This window comes from Chlorocebus sabaeus, chromosome 9, assembly GCF_047675955.1.
Source record: "Chlorocebus sabaeus isolate Y175 chromosome 9, mChlSab1.0.hap1, whole genome shotgun sequence".
NCBI lineage: Eukaryota > Metazoa > Chordata > Mammalia > Primates > Cercopithecidae > Chlorocebus > Chlorocebus sabaeus.
Window position 1 is genome coordinate 130,462,906 of NC_132912.1, and position 18,173 is coordinate 130,481,078.

Consider the following 18,173-nt stretch of genomic DNA (forward strand, 5'->3'; position numbering starts at 1 on the left):
GGGCAGGGCAGGAAGGTGGCGCTCAAGTTCTCCCCCGGTTTCGCAGCTCTCTGGCCCCTGTGGAGGGGAAGTCCCACTCTGGGCAAGTCACCTGCTGGTGGCCTCTGCCAGGAGGTGCCCATTGCTCTGCAGCCTTTGGGGTCTGTAGCTCTGTCTAAACAGACTTCAAGTATGCTAAGAGTCGTCGGCTAGCAAACGGTGCAACGTGGGGTAACACACCCTAAGTGCCACTTTCTCCCCATTCATTCATTCATTCATTCGCCTAATGAGCTGGGCCCCTACCATAGAATGCAGCTTCCCTCATGAGGGCTGGGCCGTAGCCCCAACCAGAGGGCACGACACAAAGGTTCAGAACCAAGATGCCACCAATGTGCTTTCTGCTCCTCCCAGGGAACTGCCTTTTCTCTGAAACCTCCCTAAATAGCCTGAGTGAAATCCCCTGGAAGAAGTCGGCTAGACAGCAGGCCCAGTGCCTGACTCGGGCGCTCCTCTTTCTCTTCGTGCGTTTTTAACTTGGACAGATGCTGCCTTAAGGACAAGCGAGCCCTCTTCAACATCCCCCAAACAGGCGCCTTATCCCCACCTCTTTCCTGAGGAGGCCACCAGGCCCAGCGACCTCACAGCTCTCCCAGCTTCCTCGCACCAGAAGCGCACGGGGTGCCCTGCGAGTCCCATACCTGCTGCAAGACCAGGGCGAGTCCCCAGCCAGGCCACTTCCTGGTGCACAGGGATAGGGCAGGGAGAGGCAGGGCCTTGCCTTTGCTCTCCTCCAGGTGTGAGTGCCTGCCATACCTTGACCCTCTCCCTACGCACCTGGGTCCCGGCGGAGGGGCTGGGCCAGGCCTCCCCGGAAAGGGCACCGGCCTTGAGTAAACGGACACCCACAGTGCCTAGGTGCTCTCAGGGCAGGGCCTCAGGGCCATACCCGCCGCGCAGGTGGGGCGGGCGCCCTGGATGCGCTCCCCGCGCCGGGCACCAGGCGTCGCCCCCGCTCCTCTCAGCGCCCGGGCCCCCGCCCCCGCCGCGGAGCCGCAGCCGGAGCTGGAGCCGAGGCGGCGGCGGGACCCGGCCGGCCGGACAAATTTCCTGCTCCGCTGCGGACGGCGGGCGGCAGGAGCCGGCGCGAGCGGCTTCAGGAACCCACGGCCTCTGCGCGTCCCCGCGACCCTTCTTCGCGCCCGGCAGGGACAGCCGGGCGCCCCGGAGGACGGCGGGCGGGCGCCCGGGAGATGCGGAGCCGCCGCGGCAGCCAGACCTGCGCGACCGGACCGGCCCCCCCGAGGTGAGCGCGCGCGTGCGGGCGGGGACCCTGCGCTCCTGTGGGGGACCGTGCGCCCCGGGCGGCCCGAGCAGGCCAAGGACGCTGCCTCGGCCGCCGCCGCGGGAGGGAGGGGCCTCTCCGAGGCTCAGAGTCCCGACCCTGTCTCCGCCGCCCCCGCGGCGCGCCCAGTACCAGCGGCTGGGGACCGCATGACGCCCGACCCCGGCCCGCGGCGCGTACCCTCACCCGGAGTCCCCAGCCCAACTTGGCGACCACAGTGGCAGTGCTCACGCTCCCTCTCGGTAAACAGGAGGAGGGCGCGCGTGTCTGCGGGTGGCGACAGTGCGCGGGGGCAGGCGGCAGGGCGGCGTACGTGAAAGCGGGCGACACCGAGAGGGGGTGCAGGCCTCGCGTGGGGGGCTGCGCGCACCGAAGCTGTAGGCTGGCGCCTTTGAAGAAAGTGGCTCGAGTTGTGCCAACTCCGGGAGGGGCCGGCGCGCTGCCAGGATGCTGCCCCACAGCCAGGCGCCCGCGCCTTCCCAGGGAGGCAGGCAGAGCGGAATGCAGCAGCCGCGCGGGGTCGGAGATGCTGCGGGGAGACCCTGGCAGGTGGTCCAGGCCGGACTGCCGCGATTTGCAGGGTCGATGACCTCCCAGGGCTCCTGGGCACATAGGCCAGCGCGGTGCCAATTCTGAGCGCTCTCGGGACCATCTGGGGAAGGCCGGGCAACCCACAGGATGGGGAGGCAGAGCCAAGCCGGATGGAGACCGCACTGGACCTGACCTAAATTCCTTCCAGGCATGCAAACCTTTCCAGAAAGGTTAGCCAATTATACTTGCAGAATTATGATATTGATTTGTCTTGAGTCGTGACCATCAGAGTTTCAATCCAGGAAACTCAAAGAAAGAATATAGTTCTCTGCTTGTATTTTAGAGTGAACGAGCGTATGAGTGAGTTGAATGAACACCAGCAGAGTGATCACGTGATCCAGAAATTACTGTGTCCATGTCCAGTCAGCTCTGCCTTTGGCCCCAGGTACCCCTTGACCCAGGGCGTCTGGAGGTTTTTGTGTCCCAAAGATGGATGAAGTTCTGCCTCTGCACACTAATGACTCTTGCCCATTTAAACTGTGTGTGGGGGTGGTGGAGGTGGAGGGGTGTTTCCAAAACTGGGACGCTGGGCCAGAGGAGGGCCTGAAATGGTGGGGGCCAGTGGCTGCACAAGCATCTGACCACCACGGTCACTCGGCCAGCATGGTATGGGCAGAGCTCTGTGGTATGAACAGGGTTGGGGTCTGTACTTACCAAGCATAGGCTCTTGGCATTTGGGGAGCAAAAGGTCAGAGGTGAGGTAGAGCAGGCCCAAGAGGTGGGGGCTGCGCTGGCAGTGAGAGGGGCCTGACGCAGCACCCAGCCCTTCCCAGACAAGGCCCTGCCCCTGAACGTGACCTTGGGGGCCAAGATTTTTGTTCATTGATGTTGGTGATGCCTGTGAGTCACCACCGCCCCCTCCCTGCTCCAACAGACCGTTCCCATGTGGACAAGAGCTAGGAGCTAGATTTGTCTCTGGAAAAGGTCAGGTCACTGGATGTGTCCACATGGCTTGGGACTTAGTCATACACTCCCTCATCAGCTCTAGTCAAACCAGTTGAGGGCAGTGGATGAGGGCATTGTTGTCTTTATGTGTGATACTTCTTGGAGGTCCTGGGTGGACACAAAGTGAGGGTAATGCAGAAAGCCATACAGAGGCCACCTCTCATTTCTGTGGGGGCCACCCGGCTGAGAGAGACACGCTCCCTGTGTCAGCACCCCCACCTCCACGGAAGCCTGGAGGAGGTCCTGAAGCACCCTGCCCTCATGGGAGCCCCCTCTTCTCCAGGGATGCATGTGTGCAAACCATTGTCCCTGAGAGTAGATGTGGCTGTGCATGTACATCATTGACCCTGAGAGGAGAGGTGGCTGTGTGTGCAAAGCATTGTCCCCGAACCCCAGTAGAAGATGCAGTCACAGTGGGGGTGATGGCAGATGCATCAGTTTCAACTCGTGAAAGTATGCTTCTCCCAGCCGTGCCTCAGTGGGTCCACTGTGCTCCATTTCCACCACCATTAACCTAGTCTAAGGTGCACCACTGATCCATATTCCCTCCCTGAAGGCCAGAGGTGTATTTCTAGGCCCAGCCACTCGTCTGCAGTTCTCCTCTGCAGCTGCCCACTTGACATTTATCCCTGGGATATCAAATGCTGCTTGACTCAATGTGTCAAAATCAAACTTGTGATCTCTCCTCCCCTTCCAGTACTTTCCCAGTGTTGTCTTTATCCATCCAATTTCACCGGCCTCCATGTTGCTTCTGAAATATATGCCGGACTATAGTTTCCATGAAGAGAGGACAATACTGTATCTCCAGTGCCCAGCCGTGTACTTGCCAGTGGAGCCTTGAGGACTACTGGCCATGGATGAACAACTTGGAAGTGAGATCTTCCCGAAGTACATGTGCTGCTGGAGCAAGTGTGTGTCTGTTGCGTGGATGTTGTATGGTTGATAGGCAGCCACACATTTTTGCTGATGTGGATGGGCATGGTCCATCCAGGGGTCATGTGGCCAGCCCTTCTGGAGATGCTGGACTCACCTGCTAAAATGACTGTTGGCTTGGACCAGGCACCCCAGGTGACCTCCCAGGGAGGCAGGCTTGGGAGCAGAGAGGGAACAGGATCGAAGCTGCCCTGTGTTCCCTTGCTAGACAAGACTTTTTCATTTATAATGTCTGAGTCACCCTTACAGAAGTTCTGTTGCCAAAGCAGGAATGAAAGTATCCATTAGGGTAAGACTGGCCTTCTTAATATTTGAATATCACTTGGGAAAAAAAACTACAGTTCTAAGAACATCTCTAGTTTTTCTTTTGGCTTTTTTCCTGCTGAACCAATGGCTTTGTCTAATGGCTTTGTCTTCTATAAAGCTCCCGAAGCTTTCCAGATCCCAAGACTCAGTCTCCTTCCCCTTTATCTCCATCTTAGGAACTCCTACCCAAACCTCAAGGCCCACCTCAAAAGTCTCAGTCTCCACAAAGCTTTCCTGGCCTCCTGACCTGAGAGGAATCTCTCTTACTCTTGGTTCCATAGAACGTTATTTGTGCCTGTCCTAAAGCACTTACTGGACTCGATTTTGATTTCCAGTTCACTTGCTCAAGTAGGTTATCTCCTCCACTAGGCAGCCAGTGCTTTAAGGGTGGAGGGTGTGTCTCTGAGAGGGTGTACTTTGGGTTCACTCATCAAGTTCTGACTCTGGTGCGACCTTGGCTAAATGACTCAAAATGCAGACTTCAGTGTTCTCTTCTCTAGAATGGGAGTCATCATTGCTACTTCCCAGGGCTTCTGCTGTGAGGGGAACATAGGATACATATAACTGACAGGCCACATGGCTGGTATGCAATAAATTGTGGTTATCTTTCCCCTACAACCTCTAATGCTGTGCATTGCACATGTAAGAATCAATGAAGTTTGAGGCCGGGTACAATGGTTCACACCTGTAATCCCAGCACTTTGGGAGACCGAAGCACGCAGATCACTTGAGGCCAGGAATTCCAGACCAGCATGGGCAACATGGTGGAATTCTGTACCAAAAATACACAAAAAATTAGATGGGTTTGGTGGTGCACACCTGTAGTGCCAGCTATTCAGGAGGTTGAGGTGGGAGAATCATCTGAGCCTGGGAGGTCAGGGCTGCAGTGAGCCATGTTCACACCACTGCACTCCAGCCTGGTTGACAGAGTAAGACCCTGTCATGGAAAAAAAAAAAAAAATCAATGAAGTTTGAATGAATACATGAACCAAGCAAAAACCATACGAATAGATACCTTTTGTGAATCATCCAGATTGGTAAGTCAAATCAGTATGGTGTGACATGCTAAATAACTTTAGTTTTTGCATGACAATCTAAATGATTATTATGTAAATTTTGTGTGATGAAGTATTTTAATCCCATAATGTTATCACTTACCATGAAGGCCATCATTCTTCAATATGCACCATTGACTCCAGTGATCGATGAGGCAGAAATGCAACTTGCTATGCACATTAACCAGGCTCGTGGCCTGAATTAAACCTGGCTGCATGTGAGGTACCGCAAAAGCAAACGAAACACAGCCCTGAGAAGCACTGTGGCCTAAAATGAGGTGTATGGAATCAGGGTAAGAGAGCAGCTTCTAGACCAGAACATAAAGCTAGGAAGCTGTGGCCAACCCTAGAAACTCTCAGAACTTCACTTTGCTTATCCAAAGAAAGGGGCTATCCTGGGCCGTCTCTGAGCCCCTCACAGCTGCCGCACTTCTGCCCGATTTCACCCCTCCTCACCACTGGGCAGGAAGGGCTGCTGACTCTGTACAAGGCTGGATCCCAGGCATATTTCTTGTTTCTTGGCTCAGCACTTGGGCCACATGTCTCCCTGCTCTGGACACCAAATCTAGAGAGAGTGAGGAGAGGCCTGTGGGTACATTTAGCACGCTGCCAATTTTAGGTACTGGCCCTGGACATACGAAGAGTTTATTTTGGAGGATTAACTTCTCATTATTTTGTCACTAGGATTTTCTTTTTCACCAAAAGCAGAGTGCTGGGTGATATTTCAGATGGTTGGGATTTTAGATCAGCCATACCTGAGGCAATAGGGGTTGATCGAATGTTACTAATCCTTGAGCAGACACAGATGAGCAGTTGCGGGGCCAGTCACTGCTGGATGTGGGCTAGGAGACCCCCAGTTTGGGGATTATGAGGGCAGCCTCCTTTTCTTCCCTGGGATCTGGCTGCTGTTCTCCCAGTCATACCCATCATGGTCCGCCCCGTCCAGGTGTTCCATGTGAGGAGTTTTGATGTGGTGCACAGCCTTTGAACTGTTACAACACCCTGCTCACAGCCAGAAATGTGGGCCCCAAGTCTTTCTTTCAACTCTACGAATACTTCAGAGGCTTTGATTGAGCTTATGAAATAAAAATTCTTAACAATATATTTCAGAAAAATAAACATATCCTTTTATATTGATTCCCAATGAAATAGGGGCCAGATAAAATATTTTAAAAGGGCATCTGTTTTTAAAAATGTCTTTCAAATGCAATCAAGAATGTTCAGTTAATCCAGTCTGTTATGTATATTGTAACAAGTAACAAAAGAGGCAGATAAATCTTTCTCCCAAAAACAAATATAAAGTCCAGCAGGGAGTAGGGAAATGTTTGAAGAAAAGAAAATGATTCTTAGTTATGTGCTAAAAACCAACCGTGTTTTGGGCAGGTGCTTTGATGTTAGTGTTTGTTGGGTGGAGAGTAAAGAATTGATAGGAAAACTTGTTCGGATCCCAGGTCTGGGTTCTGGCTACACATTTGATCCAATGGAAGGGCTAGCATGGGAACAATAGTGTTTGGCTGTGAGCGCCCTGGGCAGGTACATGACTCTGTCATCAGCTCCCAGGGATGGACAGCTGGTCCCACAATGCCTGGGGTTCAGAGCTCACTCTATGCATGTATGTGACATGGAGAGATGGACGAAGGTAATAGAACTCAGTAGGAGCCTGTCTAGGTAGCAGTGGAGGAGGCCAATGGCAGAGGCTCTCCCTGCCGTGATTTTACTGTCTGAATACCAGTAGCAAGTGGAAGCCATGGGACTTTATTTTCAAGGGGAGATGACACAGCCTGGGGCTCAGGGAAAGGACTTAGGAGCAGAAGGACTGGTTTCATGGAGGCCCATGAAACTAAGGCTCTGGACAAGGCAAGGGACTTCCCCTGGCCCAGTGTGAGCCCAGGTCTTTACAATGGGGAGCATGATGCCCCCAAGGGAGCTGCATGGGGAGCGGTGGAGGTGGTACGCAGAGGCCTGGCCCCATGCTCACCAAAGGGCCAGTGGTCTTACACAAGGCAAGGGACCAGGGGACCGGAATCAAAGGCCTGAGATGATGTGAGCCCTGACTTCTCCTTTGCCACAGTCCCTTTGTCCTCAAGGCAAGTCACTTAATTTCTATTCAATAAATGCAGAAACATAATTTTTGGTTATTAATGTCCCTAAATCTGTTTGGACATTTCCAGCTGAACATTAGTCACCAGTTTTGTACTAGGGAGAAAATTAGTTCCATCTTTCTTCTCAAGTGAGATTTTTAAATGTCCTATCACGTAGCTACTTGATTACAGTGTATTATTTTAAATGACCTCTGTACTTAGTCCTTTTATTTTGGCGTCCTCTCACTCCAGAAGGACTTGGCAATTTTCAGACTGTGTCTCCGCAATAGGGCTTTCATAGGTCTGTGGTGCAGACTGGTTTACTCTCCCCGACTCCTCGGCTAACATGCACAGGGGCGCTCTGAGGGTCGGGAACGCACCCACCAAGCACAGCCCAGACAAAATGGAAGCTCCTGTCCAGGCAGGTTCCCGGTGAAACTCTGGGGAGCTCCAGCCTTCCTTTCTTCTCCAGTTTATAAAGAGGCCAGCCTCAGAGGTGGACACCTACTTCCATGATTTGATGTCCGACCCTGGGACTCTCCTCTCTACCCTGCCCCCACCTCATCCACCAGCCTTTTGGTCTGAAATCCTTGTCATGGGGTAAAGCTTTTTATTTTGTTGTTGGAAACACAGCATATGGTTTGCCTGTGTGTCCCCTTCAAATCTCACGTTGAAATGTGGTCCCCAGTGTTGAAGGTCGGGCCTGGTAGGAGGTACTGGATCATGAGGCAGGTCCCTCCTGATTACTAGCACCATCCCTTTACTGATGAGTGAGTTCTTGCTCAGTTAGTTCACATGAGATCTGGTCATTTTAAAGAATGTGGCACCCCCCACCCACTCTCTGTCTTGTTCCCACGCTCACTGTATGACATGCTGGCTCCTCCCTCCTCTGCCTTGATTGGAAGCTTCCTGAGCCTCACCTAAAGCAGGTGCCAGCATTATGCTTTGTGCACAGCCTGCAGAACTGTGAACCAATTAAACCTCATTTCTTTATAAATTACCCAGCCTCAGGTATTCCTTTATTGCAGTGCAAGAACAGACTGACATACACAGCACAGGTGGAAATACAGGCTTCGCAGACAGTGGCAGCCTGTTTTCCTGACACCATCATTATTCCCAGGACAGGCGCTACTCTTAACTCTTCTAACCCCATCCACTTGTTACAAAACACACTTTCAGAAAAAGGCTAGGTTGTTACTGAGGTAACATGGGATGGATCTTTGGAGGTGGGAAGGCCTCCAGACTCCTCTGGGGAAGACAAAGTAAATCCTCCCTATGGAATGCTCCAGCTCGTTTTCTAGATTCCAGAGAGACCTGCTAGTAAATTCAACTAAGAGGTTGGTTTTCAGCACAGAATATTTCCTACAGATGTCGGTGTTTCTTTCCAAATCCTTCCTCTCTTCAGGGCGCTTTCCCACTGTTCTACTGTTCCACACGTAGGAGAGAAAGCATTTCTCAGATGGTGATCTTTTATCTTCCAATGGTTGTCTACTAAGGAGACCTGGAAGTTCCCTTTCCACCTGGAATGTGAGCCCTGCGTGCTGGGCATGAGATAAGGACCAAGGAATGACCCAGGACAATTTCAGAGCACAGGGGTGGCATATCCACATGTCAGGGTGTGGAGCTCATATTCAGACCCAAACACTCTGAATCTCTGAAGCAGAAGCTCTCTTACAATTCCTGGGGAGGAAATCAGTATGAATTAATAAAAAGCCTGAATATTGTGGATTTTTATTACATTCGAGATTTATAGTAACTCAATCCAGGCCAACAAAACGTTGCCTTCAGGTACTTACTTTAATGAATAGAAAGCATGTAAATGCTCTTCCAAAGAGAATAACACATTTTAGCAGCTTAAATATGTAAAAATAAAACTGTACAGTCTTAGTTGCACTAGGAAGTCTACTTATCAAAAAAAGAAACTTCTGTTTCCAGCCACATTATTTCAAATCGTCCCAAAACTTACATTGTTACTAGTAAAAATTTTTCCTTGTGATTAAGTATGGCTTTCCTCTTTCTGAAAGCAGCCTTAGTTTCATAAACAGTTGGACATTTAAGTACTGGACGAAAAAGTACTGTGAACCAGGAACCTCGTCTTTAATTTTGAATTGCTGTTTACTCAGCACTCTCTTTTCCTAAGCTCATAGCAGCCCTTCATTCAGTGCATCAGTAATTCAATAAATTACTTTTTGCCAAGGTTGCAAACATCAGCTAAAGTTCAGTCATCTATTGGAGATGTAATCAGTCTGTCCATTTAAATTCCTTTGTGCAAAGTCCAGATTTTGGCCCAAAGTAATATAAAAATGCAAGAGCCAGAAATTTAATAATTTTGTACTGTGTTGTGCCAAGCCAGGACTATTCTTAGCTAGCCAACAAAATTCTTTCAAAGGATGTTTTTTGGTTTTCATCAAATGTAGGTAGTGTTTAAGAGTCTGTAATATCATTTAGATGGAACAAGTGGAAGTATTAAACCTTTTTTGACTACCTGCAGTATATAGAGGATCTATGACTTACAATGGTTTTATTATAGTTTCTCAAATTTACAATGGGTTTCTTGAGTTTTGGGTACATTTTCAACTTATGATATATTCTATTTACAAGGGGTTCATCAGGATATGACCTCACTGTAAGCCCAGGAACATCTGTACAAGCACTGCTTAGCACTGGCGTTACCAAAAAAAAGGCACAATGGCTTGTGACATCCTGTGGATGCTCCAGGTCCACAGGAAGAGAGAACTCACTTCCAGGGAGTGTTAAATGTGATGCTGGATGCTCTTGTGGAAGAGTGGAGACCTGGAAGGGCCTCCCCAGGTAGCGCAGTGACATGGTCTGGCTCTGTGTCCCCACTCAAATCTCATTTTGAATTGTAATCCAAGTAGTGATCCCCACATGTTGGGGGAGGGACCTTGTAGGAGGTGATTAGATCGTGAGGGTGGTTCCCCCATCCTGTTCTCATGATAGTGAGTTCTCATGAGATCTGATGGTTTTATAAGGGGCTCTTCCCCCTTCACTCTGCACTTCTCCTTCCTGTCACCTTGTGAAGAAGGTGCCTTGCTTCCCCTTCCACCATGATTGTAAGTTTCCTGAGGCCTCCCCAGACATGCTGAACTGTGAGTCAATTAAGCCTCTTTCCTTTATAAATTACCCAGTCTTAGGCAGTTCTTTATAGCAGTATGAAAACAGACTAATACAAGCAGGCTTGGTTTACTGGGCCATTTCATAGGCAGCTGACAGAGATTGAGCATTCCAGACAGAGGGGCTGCCATCTACTTGCTTGGCAATAGAAGGTGGTGTGTCCTGTCGGGGAAGAGCAGGTGTCTGCATGGAGCTGTAGCCCAGGGACAGAGGGGATGGGACAAAAGAGATGGAAAATTTTAGGATCACCCCAAACACTTGTGCACCATCTAGGAGTCTGGATTACGTCTGATGGACCAGCAGTTCTTAACCTGTCTTAAATTATGACCCCCTTTGAGATTCTAAGGAAGACTATGGACTCATTCTCCAGAAAAACGCATGTGTGCACACAGTCATTTTTATAGTTTCAGTGAGTCTTTCCTAACACCACTCCTCCCATCCTGAGGTTCACAGGTTCCAGGTATCCGGTTTGTGCGGCCTGCCCAGCCCCACAGAGCCCAGCAGCATGCTCAGCTGTGAGTTTGAGAAGGGGCCCCCTGCTGGCTGTGTGTGGTAAGTCAGAATGGAGGTGATGGGGGAAACCGACTCAGCAGGTTGGATTCATAGGCAACATGACCATGCGGGTGAGAGGATGAGGGTGAGAACCAAGGCCCCGCAGTTTTCCGCCAGGGTGACTGGATGCATCCAGACCAGACATAGGCTTACGGCATGATGATGCACCCAGGATGTGAACTGAGTTTGAGGGTGCCAGAGGGGGAAGCCGCTCCAACATGTGGAATCCAGGCAGCCGATTCCAGCAGGGAGAGTCTGTCCAAAGGGAAGTGAAGAGAGTTTTTCAGCATGAAACTGATGGTGCCAATGTTTGTGCTTCATAGCGCTAAACTGTCATCTTTCTTTTTATTAAAAATGGGCTTACAGGGCCAGGTGCAGTGGCTCATGCCTGTAATCCCAACACTTTGGGGAGCTGAGGTTGGAGGATTGCTTGAGACTAGGAGTTTGAGACCAGTCTGGGCAACATAGTGATACTGTCTCTATAAAAATATTTAAAATTAGCCAGGCGTGATGCTGAGTGCCTGTAGTCCCAGCTGCTCCAGGGGCTAAGGCAGGAGGATCACTTGAGCCCAGGAGGTCGAGGCTGCCATGATCATGCCACTTACTCCAGCCTTGGTGACAGAGCGAGACCCAGTCTCAAAAAATTTTTTTTATTTTGAAAATTGGGTTACACTGTACATTCTTAGGGTCTAGACAATGTTCCTAACAAAATGCCACATAGGCGGGGCACAGTGGCTCACATCTGTAATTCCAGCATTTTGTGAGGCCAATGTAGGTGGATCACATGAGGTCAGGAGTTCAAAACTGGCTGGGCCAACATAATGAAACCCCGTCTCTAATAAAAATACAAAACTTAGCTGAGCACGGTGGTGTACTCCTGTAATCCCAGCTACTTGGGAGACTGAGACAGGAGAATCGCTTGAGCCCATGAGGCAGAGGTTGCAGTGAGCTGAGATCATACCACTGCACTCCAGCCTGGGTGACAGAGTGAGACACCATCTCAAAAAAAAAAAAAAAATGCCATATATTGAATCATTGAATGATGGTTGTTGTCATCAGAGAAGTCAGCTCACGAGGGGTGATATCTCCTGCTCCCACTTACAAAGCAGGTGGGAATGATCTCGAGAAGCTCCATAAGGTGACCCTCGGCCTCTGATGGGGACAAACGGGAGTCACCTTGCTCTCTCTCTGGCTCCCATGACTCTTATCTAACGACCTCAGGCTGGCTTGGAGTGCCACATTTAAGCTTCCTTTTAAAAAGGAGAAAATGAGCCAGGCGCAGTGGCTCACGCATGTAATCCCAGCACTTTGGGAGGTCGAGGTGGGCAGATCAGGAGGTCAGGAGATCGAGACCATCCTGACTAACACAGTGAAACCCCATCTCTACTAAAAAACACAAAAAATTAGTCGGACATGGGGCCGGCGCCTGTAGTCCCAGCTACTCAGGAGGATGAGACAGGAGGATGACCTGAACCTGGGAGGCAGAGCTTGCAGTGAGCCGAGATCACGCCACTGCACTCCAGCCTGGGCTGGAGCGAGAGACTGTCTCAAAAAAAAAGAAAAAAGAAAAAAAGGGAGAAAATCTATATGGAAGAAATGAAAATTATTGAAGGAGCTTGGGGGAAAGGCCGAAAAAATCTTGGCTATTCATATCAATCAAGTCCCAGGGCTGGCTTTATGGCTGTTGGGCAACCCCTGCCCAGTCAGCATCCTGGCAGTTGTCATTTGGCAGAGTCAGAGGGAGACACACAATGACAGCAAGAGCAAAGGCGGACCCTGCCCACGAGGAAGAGCCGTGGCTGTTGAGCATCAGTGTGTATTTCTCAAGGAGCGTGAAAGAGACTTTTTGCAAAATTGCAAAGAACTGGCCTGACTGGGAAGTGCAAGAATTATCTTCCCTTCAGAGAAAAAGGAAGTTTAACTGAGGCCTCCTTGGGCTGGAACACATCTCAAAGTCATGGTTCTAAGAAACCCAGGGTGCATTTATGGACAAGTCTATTATAGGAGTTGTAGTTGTATCTTGAAGATCCAAAGATTCATTTTGTACCTTTATTTTACACATTCTGTGCCAGGCAGTGCCTAGGACTGAGGCAGATTTGGCTCCATTGATGTGCCCAGGAAATGGATGTCATTGTACACTGAAGGACCAGCCCTTAAATGCATTGTCGTCAAAAAAAAAAGAAAATTTCACTCATTTCTGGTGATTTTCTCAATAACCTTTCTCATATATTTGAATGTAACTAGAAATATGTTTTTTGTCCCAAGTCTTTCAGTTCACCAAAAACCAAAGTTAAATTTTACCCTTGCAACAATTTGAGACGTTTAGCCAGCAATTTGATCTTCCTATTTAGAGTCAGAGCTGGAGGCCAGCTGCAGATGAGGAAAGGGAGATTTGTCCCGGGGCACACTGCCTGTTCCTGCCACCCGTGGGCTGCCTTCTTCCTGTTCTGTTCTGTGCTGCCCCTAGTGGACTGACCCCTCATCCCTCCCTCCTGTGCCTGTAACGCAGCTTATGGTGCTGGGCCTCGGGAAATGGAGGGCCCTCATCTGCATCCATAAGAAAGCCCGGGTTATTCATCTGTTTAGACAGAAGTGCATTCCAACCTTTAGCAGGATCTGAAGGTGACAAGCTATGACTTCATTACTGTGCATCCATCTTTTGTCTGCTTGGCCCTAGTCCTCTGGGTGTGGTTTCCGCCTGGCAAATTACTTCCAGGAGGTGCTTGAGAAGGCAGTAGCGTGTGGAAACATCTTATGTGCAGCATGCTTTTGTTTACAAATGATTTATTACTGGTTATGTCAAAATACACATCCTGAATGAATGGGCAGTGCTGGGTAGAAATCAGTGACGTCAATCGTGGTTAGTTTACTTAGCAGTGGATTTTTTTTTTTCCTTTTCAGTGTAGTAGTAATTTGTAAATGCTTTAAAGAGGTTATGCTTTCTTTAGTGGCTTGGCATCTTGGAAACTGGAGCAGCCAGGCTTGGCGTGCTGTGTCCATTTTTAGCCCTAGCAGGCAGGAAGTGTGGCCATGCTCTCCCAGGGTAACTGCTGCGAGTTTGTGGCTGGAATGATGCTGGGTGGGAGTTACTCAAGTGTTTGAATGCAATGGGCTTAGCTCATGGTAAGAAAGTGCATGGAGCCTGGGAAGCGATTGGTATCTGGTTACCCTGAGCTCAGCCTCTAGTAACAAATGACACAAGGCATTTGTGAAGGCTGGAAAGCCTCTGTGAGAAGAGCACTTTGCATCCCACTGGGAAGGGGCAGCCCCCTGGAGCATGAGGGGTCTCTTGCTGCCTCTGCTTTGGGTCTGGCTGAGGGGCCACTTTGCTGCCTGACCCCCAGCCAGGATATGAATTCCCAGATTGCTGGTGGGCGTGTGACAGCCCACGTGGCCACAGCACCCTCCCCCCTGCTTCTTCAACACTCCTAGGTCGGGGAGTTCCAGTGGCAGAGGGACCATTCCCCATGGCTGACTCAGCTACAGTCCACCCAGAGTGCGTTTATGGGCAAGTCTACTACAGAGGCGCTGTACCTGAGCCTGGAACAAACCTTCTTCTTTCATGGACTTCCCTGGTCTCTCCAGGACACCTCAGTGCAAATGCAGCTGTGTGATGCCACCCCACACACTGGGGGAGGGGCGGTGGTGGGCTCCATGTCCGTCAGGGACCTTAGGGATGCACGAGATGGAAATATGACTCAAGTTCAGTCAAGTTCGTAGGGGCGTTGACTTACAGAACTGAAAGCTCAGGTACAATTGGATCCATAGGCCAGATGTTGCCACGAAGGCCCTGACTCCCTCTCATACGTGCTCTGACAGACTCAGTCCTGTGGAGCCTCCAGCAAACTCACATTCTGTCTTCCGTGTGGAAGGAGAGAGCTTTTCCCTACAGATCAACCCAGACGTGAGTCTCCTTGGCTCTGATGAGCCAGGCTTGGATAACTCAAAGCTTCCTCAGTGTCTGGGGCTTGCCCTGTTTTGATCATCCAGGCTTGGGCCCTGTGTCCTCCCAGGGACCAGATGTGGAAACACAGCTCCTTTGGCAAGGGTCCTATTTTCAGTGGGGGTCCAGGGCAATAAATGAAATAATCATTACGATAATACCAGCGATCACTGGTGTTGAGGTTGCCCTTGCTGAGTGCCAGCCAGCTCCTGCTCTAAGCACCTGGACATGTTAACTCGGTTGGTGCTCACAACTGCAATACCAGGTGAGGTATTTTTGACAATCAGTGCATTTTTGACAGAAGGAACTGGAGGCCCAGACAGTAGCAGCAGGGTGGGGATTTGAAAAGGGATTGAGACCAATAATGCCCAAGACGGAGGGGTGATGCCTATGTGTGGGAACAGGGGCCACACGGCTGCTGGGGATGGGGTGGGAAGAGGCATCCTGTGGCCCCCAGGCTCACTCAGGGAGCAGTCAGATGGAAGGCTGGGGTAGACACCTGGGCCCGCCTGGGAAGGGTTTTAGAATCACAGGAGGGACTTGAGCTCCATCTTGAACTGGAGGAGGTGATGCCAGGGATGTGGAGGTCTACAGGGACTGGGATGGGGGCACAGAGCTGGGGGCCAGGAGAGGCTCACCGAGCTATTACCCAGCGGGGCTGTGCCTCACAGTCACAGGGGAAGTTCCTGAGAGCCTCCTGCTCGGACCCTGCTCTCATGATTGGCTCCAAGTTCTACAGTGAGGCCAAGGCAGCTGCATTTTTTACAAAGCTCCCTCAGGGAATTCCAAGTGTGGCCAGGGTGGAGAATGCCAGGGTCTTCTGCAGGGTCCCAGAATGAGGTCAGGACTTTCTTTGATGGGGAGGGCAGGATGGGAGCCCAGGAGGAATGGGCAGGGTGCTGTGGCTCAGGGTACCAGTGGAAGAGAGGCATCGATGCTGAGTCTGATGCCCTGTGCTGGGCAAGAACTCTGCTCTTGCAGGAAGTGAAATTGCTGGAAGAAATTGCTAAAGGAAAGCAATTGAATAGAATTGTCCATGACAAGTTGTTAGTGGATTCATGAAGTCCAATTTTAAGAGCTGCTTTTTGAAAGAAGGATCCTGGAGAAGGGCTCACTAATGAGCAAGTTTCTGGTGTTGGGATGTCAGGCAGCTGCGCTGATGGAGGTCACTCCCAGCCCCCCTGAAGCCACAGGAGCCACCACACGTGGTCATTTACACAGTTCCATTCATTCATTCACTGTCTCAAGTTCATTCAACACATATGAACGGAAGGCCTTCTGGTGCTGAGACTCCAATGGTGAACAAAACCCACAGGTGCACTTGTGTTCTTTGCCGCTGGATGCCTAACCTGAATCTGGGGGTCCTGTGAGAGGCAGTCTCCTAAGGGGCTGGCTGTGCTGAGCCCAGCCCTGCTCTGGAGACTTCGTGGGGCAAGGGGGCTGGGGGCCATCGAAGGCTGCTCTGAGGTCGTTGTGTTGTCCGTGTGGGATTGAGAAGGCCTCATGCCAGGACCTGTGCTCTTCTCTCCCAGGTGGGCCAGGGCCATGTGTATTCATTAGGGGCCTGTCATCCACTTGGGTGCTTAGGACAAAGTGGTTGCCCCAGCTCTCTGCTCCACAGAACCCCAGTTGCCACACATGATACTTTTGTTAGGCCTTCTTCTAAAGAGTTCCACTGAGCCCGTAAGAGATGTGTGTTCCTGCCACTCTGTTCCCAGCCACAGCATGGAAAAGGGACTGAACTCTATGCCAAGGTGGCTGGGCTGAGAGCCCCAGGCACAGTGGCTCCTGTCAGGCCATTTCTGCCCAGGTTCCTTTCTCCGGCTCCCTCCCTGCTCCTATCCCTCACTCTCTGCCCTGTCTGGCTTTTCCCATCGTCAGCTTCACCTCTTAGAACCTCATCTTCCAGAACCTCAGGCCCTTAGCTAGAGACCCCAGCTTTGGCGGAGGGACTGCTCTGATCCCAGCCCCAGCCCTTAGTGGCAGCAGTGGCAGCTCTGTGGGCAGCTGTGGCTAACTTGAGCCTCTGGCAACATTCCCACCTGCACTCCTGCCCCGGGCAGAGGCCTGGAGAGCTGGTGCTCAGCCCGGCACAGCGGCTGGCATGCCATTCTTTTGACATGAGTAATAGCAAAGCAAGTCCAAGAAATGTCCAGTGTTTTCTCCCTGTTGTTGCCCAATTTCAAAGAGATAATCCAATCACCTTATCAGGTGAGGGGTGGGGCAGCCTTCCCAGAAGCAGACAGAGTGCTGGGGACACCCTGACATGGCTGCAGAAGTCCTGGCTGTCCAGAGCGAGTGCTACAAGTCTGGGAAGAACCTCACAATGGAATCGCTTGCCTATTTGCTCCTGATGTGAAAACCAGTTTGAATTTTTTTTTTTTTTGAGACAGACTTTTGCTCTGTCACCCAGGCTGGAGTGCCGTGGCACGATCTCAGCTCACTGCAACCTCTGCCTCCCAGGTTCAAGTGATTCTCCTGCCTCAGCCTCCTGAGTAGTTGGGATTACAGGCACTCGCCACCATGCTTGGCTAATTTTTGTATTTTTAGTAGGGACTGGTTTCACCATGTTGGTCAGGCTGGTCTGGAACTCCTGACCTCGTGATCCACCCACCTCAGTCTCCCAAAGTTTTGAATTATTTTTAAAGGCTCCAAGGAGAGCTTTTGTTTTGAGAGAAATTCTGTCAAGATATCCAGCCCAGTGTGAAGACACAATCTTCCTTTAACGTAGGATTCAAACCACACACAGTTTACTTCTGGGTATCTCTGTCAGGATCTTGTTCATTTCCCACTGCCTGATGTCTGGGTGGTGGAAGCTGAGGCCCCTGAGAAATCAGAACAGATTCAGGGAGTGGTGGGGGTGCTACTTTTCCACTTCTGGTCTGGGTTTTGGGCGGTGATGTCCCCACAGAAGGCTTAAGCTGGAAAATATCCATGATGAGTCCAGGGTGCATTTGGTGGAGGTTTAAATACTGTGTCAAGATGCATACAAATAAAATTAACCACGGTGCATGGCAGAAGATGTCTCTGGGAAACTGAGTGTCTGAACAAATGAAAGGAACACAAGAGAACAAACTCTTAAGCTTTTTGTAGAGAAAGAGTTTGTGCTCGAAATAGGGACAAGTTATAGGGTGACAGTCATGACTGTTTTCAGCAGGGAGGGCAAGCGAAGGTGGGTGAGCTTGGTTTGTTGTTGTTGTTGTTGTTGCTGTTTTGAAACAGAGTCTCCCTCTGTCACCCAGGCTGGAGTGCAACAGTGCGATCTTGGTTCATTGCAACCTTCGCCTCCCGGGTGCAAGTGATTCTTGTGC

At 50.7% G+C, this 18,173-nt stretch overlaps 1 protein-coding gene across 4 annotated transcripts in view; it reads left to right on the forward strand.

Moving 5' to 3' along the window:
- The first annotated feature begins 1,025 nt into the window (after positions 1–1,025).
- Positions 1,026–18,173, forward strand: part of PTPRE (protein tyrosine phosphatase receptor type E) — a 181,593-nt gene continuing 164,445 nt past the window's right edge. Inside the window, exon 1 of one of the 4 annotated variants that reach the window (XM_038009719.2) lies at positions 1,026–1,282. Coding sequence is in view for 2 of the 4 variants with exons in the window: in XM_038009714.2 (XP_037865642.2) it covers positions 1,471–1,563 (93 nt within the window). In the remaining 2 variants the exon portion in view is untranslated. Of the gene's footprint in view, positions 1,283–1,421; positions 1,564–2,018; positions 2,083–18,173 lie in introns of those variants that run through there. The other 3 variants (XM_038009714.2, XM_007964418.3, XM_038009715.2) reach the window with 3 other exon arrangements.